The sequence below is a fragment of the Prorops nasuta genome, unplaced genomic scaffold (assembly GCF_024137725.1).
Source record: "Prorops nasuta isolate Cenicafe-Biocafe unplaced genomic scaffold, Cenicafe_Pnas_1.2 PNAS00022, whole genome shotgun sequence".
NCBI classification, from domain to species: domain Eukaryota; kingdom Metazoa; phylum Arthropoda; class Insecta; order Hymenoptera; family Bethylidae; genus Prorops; species Prorops nasuta.
The window spans coordinates 2,314,502-2,326,572 of record NW_027116819.1 but is presented as its reverse complement, the minus strand read 5'-3'; the positions used below and the strand labels follow the sequence as shown (position 1 = coordinate 2,326,572).

The 12,071-nt window shown below is 37.4% G+C and overlaps 1 protein-coding gene across 1 annotated transcript; it reads right to left on the bottom strand.

The window, feature by feature from the left end:
* Nucleotides 1-6,636: 6,636 nt before the first annotated feature.
* Nucleotides 6,637-7,863, bottom strand: LOC136781292 (uncharacterized). Its single transcript, XM_066740144.1, has one exon. The coding sequence runs from the start codon at nucleotides 7,861-7,863 to the stop codon at nucleotides 6,637-6,639; it is 1,227 nt and encodes a 408-aa protein (XP_066596241.1).
* Between the last annotated feature and the right edge of the window lie 4,208 nt (nucleotides 7,864-12,071).

The window sequence follows — 12,071 nt, the reverse complement described above, 5'->3', positions numbered from 1 at the left end:
AAGGAGATTTGGTGCTTGTCAAAGTACCTAACAATCCTCCCCGTATGTGGACCTTGGGGCGGATTCTCAAACTAGTTCCTGGGGTGGACGGAGTAGCTCGCGTAGCTGTCCTTAAAACCGCGAGAAAAGAGATTCAACGGAGTCTCTCGCAACTCTGTAAACTGCCCTCTTAGCCCTCACTTTGGGTCGTATCAGGGTCTAGCTTCACCCTACTTTCCGGCATCCTGGGACTCTTCAGGTTGTCATCTCTCCTTCTCAAGCTTCCTGGGACTCTTCAGGTTGCTTAAACTTTCTTTCCCTGGTTTCCTGGGACTCTTCAGGTTACCACCTCCTCTCTCGGGCGTCCTGGGACTCTTCAGGTCGTCCTGTTTCCTGTTCCAAACCTTCAGGAACACTTTATGATCTCCGCCATGTCTTTTCTTCCAAAACTCCCTCGATACTTACTGAGTCTTCGTACTCATCCTTTGCCTTTTTGGTGCAGCACGATTGATCATGGCGGACTATCCATGGGCCCACCTCTTGGGCGTAGGGTACGAGGACGAGGGGGACGATGTCCTCGAATTGCATGCCCCCCGGGAGGAAGCGGAATTTCTACGGCTGTTCGGCCACGTTCTCCCGGCGGGGCAAAAAGAGAAGCCACCACCACCGCCACGGAAACCACCATCGAACCCGCGACGTCGGAGGCCCGTGGTTGCCGCCCAGAAGCCCATTGCCTCGACGAACTGGGCTGGGAAAGTCTTAGACGATCCCAGCGCCAAAGAAAACGAGCGCAATGCGCAAAAAATAATTGTAAGAGCCTTCGGGCAGACAATAGAGGTGCCGCTCTATTCGGCCCTTAAACTTCGGCGGTGGAAGGCCTGGGCCCCGCAGGGCAAAATCACCCTGCGGTGGTCGCCGGCCTTAGAGCTTCACTCGGCCAAGCTCCATATGAAGCCCTGTAAATAGTCGTCTCGTCCTTATCTGTTTTTGTATCTTTTATTTTATTTATTTTTTTTTTTTTTGTTGTAAATAAATTTGGTTAAACTGATTACACTCTTTCTTCCTTGTTTTGACGCCATCGCGTCAACGGGGGGAGTTTGTTCGAGATTGGGAGGAACAGAAAATGTTGCGAAGTAGATTCCGCATTTCTCTGTTATATCTCCCATCTCTATTGCGCTCACAATAGACGGCTAGACCGACAGCGTCTAGTCGCTCTATCTGTCTCTCTCTCCGCGGCGCGCTTGCGCGTCTTCTGGCCCTGGCGCGTCGCGGCCGCGAAGCGACACTACTTGCGCGCTTGGCCACTAGGTGGCCAGCGCCCGCGGCAGCTCTCTCGCTGGCAAGATTAGTGTCGCGTAATTATATAGATGGGTCCTTGATAAGGACCCATCGCACCCTCGCCTTGCTCGACAGCTGTGTAGCAGCAGCAACCGCAGCAACGAAGCAGCTTTTTTTTTCGCCTCAACGGCACCGCAGCAGCTTTTGTTCGCCTTCTCGGCAGCGCCTCCACTTGGGCAACTTTTTGGGATACTTTGGTAAGTATCACCCACCACCCACTGCCTACCAAGAGGGGACTACCCCTCTGCGGCACATTCCTCCCTCCTTAAGGGAGATTTCTCCGGGGACTGCCCGGGAGAAGTTCAACCCTCTCCTTCCCCTCCACACTGCCTCTGAGGACTACCTCGGACCCAGTGTTCCGACCCCCAAGTCCAGGGCTCTCGACGAGTCGGGTAGTGGGAGGGGTAGAATTCACCCTAGGGGTTGGGGTGGCTCGGAGCCACTAGAGCTCTTGGAGAAGGCGGCCGAAGGGCAAGGGAACTTCCCCTTCCCTAAAACCACTTCTCCAACTTCGCTTCCTCCCGGGGCTGGGGATTTTACTAGGGAATACCCTAGGGAAATTGTCCAGTCCGGGAGCTTATAAGTCCGCGCTCCTTTCTAGGGAATTCTAGTCTCTGGGGTTCTTGGGAAACTTCGTCTACCGAAATTCCCTAGAATTTGACGACGACAAATTCCCTAGGAAGTCGATCATTTTTAACTTAGCGGTTCTTTTGTAAAAATATTGTAAACTTTTGTATATATTTTATTTATTAAATAAAAACTCTTTTACCACATAACCTGGCTTTGAATACTTTATTTTAGAATAAGGCCTTCCTTTCTGACCACAGGTTCGGAGCCAACTTGAGGCACTGTTTCGCATACTATTGCTTATTATTGTAATCTTACGTTTTCTGCATATGTATTGTTTTATGATAAAAATAACAAATTTCAAATTCAATCTGTTTATTCATTGAAGAAGTAGAACATTCAACATATAAAATTGAGAAAAAGTATAAAATCAAAGTAACAAATCTGACAATTAAATGATGGTTTTCCACATATTACGTATTTTAAAAGAATGATTAAATATAGAATGTATAAAATGTCTTTTAAAGTTTTGATTTTCTTTGGGTTCGTCCACCTTCCCAGTCCTTCACATTTATTAGGCAATTATTCAACTTTGTACATAATATCCCATTAGAAAGTATCTGATCCTTGGTTGAATATTTGTTCGTAATGGCATCTGCAATTTAAAACTTATGTTCGTTTTTCTTTATACAACAATACTAAATTACAGAGCCTAATTAATTTTGAAGTATATATTTACTAAATAAACATGCGCAAAATTTATAATCCCTAAATAATAATTTCCCTTCCACAGCTCTTATAGCCGTAAAATTTTTGGCAACGTCTTTTACTATGTACTTCCTTAATATCGCAGTCATATTTCTTGAAACGGATATTTCTCTGTCTATATAAATATATAAAGAGTGCGTCTAGAAACAAATATTACAATTATTAGATTAATTAATTATAGATCGTATAAAGGTTTTTATTTTATTAAATTGAAATTACTATAAAATAAAGTAAACGGATTTGTTCATATTTAATAGAAATTTTTGTTCAGTGAGGTATTATAGGAAATTATGAGAAATAAATTAATAATGCAAGCTCAAATATGCTTACGAATTGTTTAAGGAAATTAGCATCAGTCCGTAACAAATGATCAAAATAAGTGAATTGTGATAATTCCTTGAATGGTATTTCTATTCCATTTTTGCTTAGAAATCCATTAGTATTTACCATAGCATCCTTACTCAATACAAATTCTTCCATAATAATTTTAAACTCCTTAAACATATTTATTAATTCATTCAATTTACAGCTATTATTTATTATTTCCCTCTCCATATTAACAATAGCTGAAAATGATGAAATTTAATAATACTATAAAGCTCCTATACTTGTACATACATACAGCGCTTACTTGTGGAAATATCATTTTCAAATAGTAATTTCGATGAACCTGTACAATTGAAATAATATTTTCTTATTAATAAATCAACATGACTTAAATATCAATATTTTTAATTATGTTGTTGACTTATTATTGCTGTAAAGCTCAACTTATTTTGAAAAATATTAATATGTATATGCCTAGTGGTGGACAAATAGGTATACCATTGTAAAAAATGAAGTATTTAATACTACAATAGTTTTAACTGTGCAACAAATAATGTTGCTGCTGGTTTGATTTAAAACTACTATTTCTATTATATAATTTTAACTATACGTCAAAGAATTCTTTACTTTTTACAGAGGCGTTATTCTTTTGTCTATCACTGCTTATTGACATACTAATTAGGAAATAATCTTTAGTAATTTTTATGCACAAGTTATATATCAATACGTATATACACAATGATCTATTAATTACTTCTTTCCATATTTTGTTTTTGTATAATCATTTTTCCTCCTTGAGTAGTGTAGCTATGCCGATACTGGAACAGTGGAGAGGGGGGTGTGGCGCGCGGGGGTCCCCGTCGCGAGGCGGGAGGTGTCCCCACTCCTCTGATTTCATGCGCCCCCCCCCCCCCTTGGTTAGCATATGAGTTCCCCCACTCCGCTGACGTCACAGTAATTTTTTAATTGCTTCACGAACGTGTCACAATTTTGATATAAGTTTAGGGACAGCATTGATCCCCACCACTTATGAGTCCCCCCACTCTGATGACGTCAGGGCATATTTTTTTAATTGCTTTAGGAACTGCTGTAATTTTTAAGAGCGAGAGAGAGTGAATGAGTGAGATAATAGCGGTCTCGAATGTGCTATTCGACTGAGCACAACGTTTCACGGTCGCCGCGACCTAAAATGGCTACAATCATCTTTTAAATATTTTTTCTATATACGATTGTCTTTTCTTTTTCTTCCATGGAGAGCGTTCCAGGAGAGAGAGAGAGAGAGAGAGAGAGAGAGAGAGAGAGAGAGAGTATAGCATTTCACGCTTATCTGGACCGAGTGCATTGTCCTAACACTAGGTAATATACCTCAACTATACCCCCTCCCCTGATAAAACCCACCCTAAAGCAGTTTTGGTGCGCTCTACAGAGTGTGGATTGACACACCATATGTATGAAACTCTACTACTACTGTTACTTCTACTACTATTAATTTGAACCCCCTATGTAAGGATAATGTGGATGAAGGAACATAGAGTCTTTACCCTACATGTAGCTGAGTGTGTTACTTTTTTGCCATAACTCAGCAATTTTTAAACTAACATATAATAGCATGTTTTTTTATTTAAATGTATTAGTGCGCTCAGATGTATTCGGTCGTTTCTCAATTTTAAATATTTTTTCCACTATTATCATTCTTCCGTGGAGAGCGTTCCAGGAGAGAGATAGTAGCGGTGTCGGATGCAATATTCGGTTGAGCACAGACGTTTCGCGCTTGGCTAGACCGAGTCCATTATCCTAACACGAGGTAATATACCTCAACTATACCCCACTACCTTATAGTTTGGGGGTACCCATATGACGTCTCCCCTCTTACATGAAATTCCTATAGTGGATCTGCGGATGGGTGCGCTCATTCTAGTTTGTGCACTTGAACGGAAGTCTCAGGGATTATTATTATTATTTAAAAAAAAATGTACGAACAAATTTACGCACAAATGTACGATTTTATGTGGTACTTAAAAAGAATTAATCCGGATAAGAAGCTTTTGGAGAAAATCAGAGACCGTAAGTTACAACAAATTAAATAATATTTTTTTTTGTTATAACAAATAAAATAATATATATTTATTTTTTGAATTATCCGCTTACAGTTTTAAGGGATAAAATTATTGAAAAGGAGCACAAAAAACATGTACGTGAGGGAATTAAATTCAGGAATGCTCAATGGGAAGAAGAGGAGACTCATAATTTTAATTTCCAAGAAGATTTCGATTTCTATGGAATCCATTGGATGCAGGAAGGTGTTTGGGGGTCACCCAATCTCCAACATGAGGACCCCAATGTTGAGGAAGGGTGGCCTCCAATTAGAAGTAAAGAATTTATTTGTAATTTTTTTAATATTTAATTTTTATATTTAATTGTACCTTTTTTCAAATTACAATGTTTTTTTAAATAAAAAACACCTTTATTAAAATACATATGTATAATTTTCCTCAACCATGTCCAAAAGTTCCACTACCACTGTTAGAATCACTGCTGAAGTGAAAATTGCTCTCCTCTCCGTGTTCAAAGAATAAAAAACCCTACATTAGCATTATGAAACACTCTATACCTAGTAAGATAATATAAGCTGATGGTATAGAGAGAGAGAGAAAGGGGCTTCAACTTTTTTTCATCTTCTTTTTTACTGTAAAATAATAACTACTTCAAGGTTGTGATGATACATCACCCAACAATTAGAAATTTAATATACGATAAACCAAATTTCAAAGTGTAACATAAAATTGAGATCTGTGTATGCTTTAAATATTAAATTTCAATTGACTGGTTTTGATTTCGTACGTGTATATTTTGAATTCTTTAAAGCTAAAAATAAGATGTAATTAGCAAAACAACAATTAACATTTTAAATTTCAGCGAAAATTGATATCTGCACACATCTTTAAGATATCTCTATCATCATTATTTTTTTTACCCCCCTCCACTAAAATTTTTTATTATAAATTCAAGCAATACTGCATAACCGTTATTCTTGAAAATCTTCCAACAGTGGTAACTAGTGTCACTTGTATTCAAGCTTCAGTCAACAGTATTAACTAGTATCAGTTAAAATATATACCAGATTAATCCTTTACACAAGTTTCATACATATTTTTTTGTCTTCTAAAGGTACGAATACATCATTTAAATCTTTGTTGTTTAATAATAATAATAAGGGTTTTCTTCATATTATGGAAAAAAGAATATCCTTTTTAAGTGGTGTCAATTCAATAGCTTCCGTCCCTGAGATGGATTTTATTAAATTAAACACTCTTGAAGAAAATCAAGAGTACGAAATACTTCAAATTCTGAAAGTTAACACGAAATTTGGGATGAGATTAATAGCTAAACTATTTACTGATAAATGGTACTATTTACCAGCGCGGATGGTTGCTTTATTGGAATCGAAGGCACAGGACCAATTTGCAGAGCTGCAGAAAGCAGCAAATGAAAATATATTAATAATGAGATATTTGGGAGGAAAATACAATAATCTGGAATCGAAATTGAAATAATAATGTTTTTTTATGTAATAACAGTAATAATGTGTAAATTAATAAATACTTTTATATATATGTTTTAAAAAACAATGTTTTATTTTTTCTAAACCTTATATTTCTAATTTACACTTCTCACAATATTCGTAAGTGGATTATAGTCTACAATTTTATCATGTATAATTAAACGATACGCTGTAGTATTACTCCGAATGTTTTTCCAACACTCTATCTCAATTTTAACATCAACCGTTCCAGTTTTAATAGATTCATTTTGATGTGAACAATCAATTACAAAAAGTGGACTATATTTTAAAAAGTTTAGATAATCGAGCATTGGTTTCGATAGTTTTTCTCCAGCATAATATGAATTGAAGAACTTTACATACATGTCATATAGTACGGAATAGCGAGATTTTGTGAAATCTGTATCGAGACGATCGTACGGATAAAATTCAGAATTCAGATAAACTTTAATATCACGTACATCACAATCGCTAAATTTAAGTACATCCGAGTATTGATCGTTCTTTTTATTTCTTGTAAACGTCAGTATCACATATCTAGGCTTCTCCAATTGTGTAGCTGCTTTCACAGCCCACGTATGTTGCTGTGTTTCAGGGAGAAGCGGATATTCGTAGAGCTCCCAGGAACGAAAAGCCATCGTGAGGTTTTTATTCTGCTGGATAATACGTAGAAATTGTAGTTTGGTAAATTCATTCAAAGTCACATGAGGTATTCTCCATTGCACTCGGTACAGTTCGATTCTTGATTCGGTAAACTTATTCGATGAAAATATTGAATTGATATCATTACGTGCTCGTATCAGAATAAGCTCATGGCGAGCATTGATGATGACACGTTTGTAATCTTCGCAGAATCCTAACAGCATTTGCAGGGGAACGCAAAAGCTGAAATTGTTAGTGACATTTTCACGGTCTTGAGTCTCGATAAACCAACCAGAATGACGTAGACTCATACTCTCTTCAGTGCTTAAGGATATGAGATTCTTAATACTGGTAGTAATACCTACGTTTTTATAACGATCGATTTCAATACCATTCAATTCATACCGAATTTCATCGAATAAGAATGCCATAGAATTAGCGTCGAGCATAACTTTATCCAACAAAGGTGTATCAGCAGCACGAGTACCTTCAATCAATTTCCCTTCTATATAGAGGTAACTTCCGCTCGGTAAAAGAATCAAATCTTGTTGTTGTATAGGTATACGAATTTCATCACTATTTCCCAATGATGCATTCGCATATGGATTATAGGCATGTATTTCCAATTTACTTATGCGATTGTCGTATACAGGCTGTGCGGTAACGTTCAACGGATCCATGATTTTTTTTCTTCACAGTCAAACCCAATGAGTGTAGAAAATCTATATTTTTTCTCGTTAGTACTTTCTTATTACCAATTCCAATTTTATTATTTTAAATATTACTTTGTAATGATGATGATGATGTATTCAATTCAACTGCAGCTGATTGACTGATTGGTTCATCGAGTAATGATTGTTTATAATCATTAATATTCTTGTAAATCAACATTTTCTATGTGTAACCGTATGGTGATCTCTTCACTTCCAAAATTTACAGGACGATTGTCTTGATCGAGAATACGTAATGTGAGACGATCGATTACCCTTGCAATGACTGGCAAGTAAATGACGTGCTTCAGGGTTTCAGAGATTTTATAGCCTGGTGGAACGCTTGGGAAAAATTCGTGGATGACATGGCGTGGTCTACCGTTTGTATATGCACCAGCGGTAATGTTACATTCGATACGTAGCATATTTGCTTTTAAAATATTCACAGGTTCGTCCGATTCAGCCCAAGTGTTTGGTAGGATTACGCGGTCCGACGAAAATCCTAGCAGAGAACCAATATTATTAATTTTTGTAAAATCAATAGAATATTTACACATTATTTCACTTTTCAGTGTGTTATTATTGGCACGCAGAATAATAACATTATCATCATACGGTAACTCCAACCGCATACGCAAGTATTCATTTATCGCACTCAACTCATAGCAGCCTGTAGGTATGGTTATTAGTTTATTTTTACCAAAGTAAAAATTATTATTCGTCTCATCTACATTAGCGATCGAGTAGAAACTTTGAAAATCTACGAGTCCCAGCTCATAGTGACCGTCGTCCAGATTGATCGGTGGGAAAAAATTTGATTCCAACACATGACCGTGTCCTGATAGCGTAAATGTTAAAGACATTTCGTCTGTTCTCTTAGAAATTTAACACACAACTGACCACAAATGCTCGTATCATACGACTGATATTGGTCATGATTGTAATAAATTGTACTAAGCGGACCGAAGTACCGAACAAGTTCAGTCGGTGGTTTCAGATTACCGAAAGAATCGAAATACTTTACAAGATTAATGCATTTAACGTAGGCAACCCAGTGAGTGCCTGGACCATTAGAATCGTCAAGGTTAACGATTGCACATTCATTAGAGCATGGACCGTTACGTGGTAGACTTGTACGCATAAAGACTCCACGGAAATTTGGTATATCACGACATATACGTGAGATAATTGAATATTACTTGTAGCACCAGATCTTGATAAACCGTGTACAGTTACTTTTTTGTTCGCTTCTTTGACATTGATTTTTTTGCTACCCCTCCTCCGCTTCGTTTGTACGGTGCGAGATACAGCACCCGTCCGCCTCTTGCAGTTGCTTCTATCATACACTATTGCTCAATAATCTTGCGACAGGCGAGGGGCAGTGGGGATAAGAGAGGCAAGGGGTTATCTGGGGAATTCTGATCGGCACCGTCAAATTTTAGAACGGTTATCCCTTTGACATCAAAAGAGCTGTCAAAAGCTAAATTAACCTGTATTTTGAAAAAATACAGAAGAATAAATACTTTTAATAAATAAGTAAGAGGAAAGAAATAAAGGAATTTAGTAAATAAATGAAGAAAAAACATCAGATGAGTATATTAATTAATAGGAAACGTTGAAGTAATTGTAAATTAATAAGAAATATACTTTGTGGTTTTTTTATTTCTGTTACAGATTAAGTCCTATCCTGATGAGTTTAAATTACAGGAAAGGAATATTTATGGACCAATGAATAACGAGGACTAATTTATGATGCATTTCTGTGTGGCCCAGTCATTCATTAATAGTGATGTAATGTTATAATAGTGAATGTATAAGAAATTGCTGTATATATAAAGAAATTTTATTATAAATTAATAATGATATACGATATTGGTTTGGTTGTAATTATTATAAATTAAAGCTAATTTAATTAAGATATTATTTTTATTTCTTCCTTATCCAAATTCTATACATAGTAATTACATATTTTAATAGTATCTATCTTTAAACAACTCTAAAAAAATTGCAACTATTTTAAATCTGCAAATCACATAACTATTTTCTTCGATCATTTTTAATATTCAATACGAAACAAATTGCATAGGGTTTCTGAAATTTCCAACTTCAGAAGACTGGAAAACCTTTTCGTCAATCCAGATAGCATCTCAAAATCTTTTCACTTTGCTCATATATTCCAACACAAAACAAATCCTTTTTCTGCCTATGTTGAGCAGTCAATTTTATTTTGTTTGCTGCGTGATGGCAGTATATGCCAGCATTATGCAGCCCTTTACGTACAGTCATTTCAGATACATTGAGCTGTAATTTATAAAAATATTTAGTTGAAGGCTGGGACGGATCTTTATTTATGGCATTAACGATTTGCCTGTTTTCCTCTTCTGCTGTAACTCTAAGTTGTTTTGTTGTGTGTCCTCATATCACTTAGAGTTTGAATTCCTTCTTTTCCAAACTTCTTGATCCATCGATTAATAGTGGATCTATGTATCTAAAGCTCTGTAGCAATATCTTTTGAAGATTTTCCTCTCTTCCATATCCCAATAACCATTCCTCATTTAACTTATCTATAGTTGATACCTGACATTTCTTAGTTTTGTTTTTTAAAGAAACAAAACACTTTTCAATGTATAAGCAATAAAACAAATGCCAACTTTGCCAGTTTTCATTTGTCTGTTGGCATTTGTTTTATTGCTTAACATTGAAAAGTTTTGTAAGTGTTTCTTTGAAAAGTTAAACTGAGAAATGTCAAGTGATAATGATAAATTAGTTGAAAGAGGAATGGCTATAGGGATGTGGAAGTCAGGAAAGTCTTCAGAAGATATTGCTGCAGAGTTACAAGTGCATAGATCCACTATATACCGATGGATCAAGAAGTTTGGAGAGGAAGGAAATCAAGGTCTTAGTGATAAGAGGAAAAACAACAAAAGGCCTAGAATTACCACAGAAGAAGATAACAGGCAAATAGTTAGTGCCATGAATAGAGACCCATTCCAATCTTCGGCTAGAGTTGTACAGGAATTGCATCTTAACGCATCACCAATGACTGTTCGTAGAAGATTGCATGAAGCTGGTGTTCACTGCCATCATGCAGCTCATAAAATAAAGCTGTCTGATGACCATAAGCGACAAAAGATAGGGTTTGCATTAGAGTATCTAAGCAAACCAGAAGAGTACTGGAATGATGTAATCTGGACTGATGAAAAAGTGTTTCAGTCATCTGAGGATGGAAGAATACATGTTTGGCGTCCAGATTACACAAGGTTTGACAATAAATATACTCTACCAACTATTCGAAGCAACAGAATTACTGTTGTATTTTGGGGGTGGATGTCGAAACACGGATTAGGAGAACTATATGAAATCGACACCAAAATGAATTTGACAGTTGTGACCATGTACTATTTTAAGATAGTACCTGTTCACTAAAAAGATATATATATATATATATATATATCTCTCTACCTATAGAACAAGGAGACATATTATGGTCATATTATCAAGGCCCTAATATCAGGACATATACGGTTGGCCTACCTATCATCCGAAATATAGTATAAAGTTCGATGATTGATAGGTCATAAAATAGAGTAACGATCGTGGCCCATAAGTCGTATGTTAACTGGGTCTAACGAACTACGGCCTTCCGCGGCTCCCGAATATTCAAGTTGAATTTTCGGAAGAAGTCGGACCTTGGATCTGATTGGTGGTACCAATAGCTTAATCGGCTCCGCCAATTAGATTTAGCGCTACGAAAGGTTGGGGATAGGGGACCAACAGCTCGTTTTTGGTGTCTCCCGATTTTTGCGGCACTCGTTATCTAGTCCTGAAGAAGATCAGTCGCGATTTTAGCAACTCGGAAATTGAAGACTCGCATCGTAGCAAGTGAAAAGTGTGGAAGCTACTCGACTCCGTTCTGCTCAGCTTTGCCCTGCTCTGCCCTGCGCTGCTCTGCTCCGATCTGCTCATCTCGGCTCTGCTCTGCTCGGCTCTACGTTGCTCGACGCTGCTCTGCCCTGCTCTGCTCTGCTCCAATCTGCTCTGCTCTGCTCCGACCGGCTCTGCTCTGCTCTTCTCTGCTCAACGCCGATCCGATCTGCTCTGCTCTGCTCCGATCTGCTCTGCTCTGCTCATCTCTGCCTTGCTCCGAGCTGCTCTGCTCTGCTCAACGCCGCTCTGCT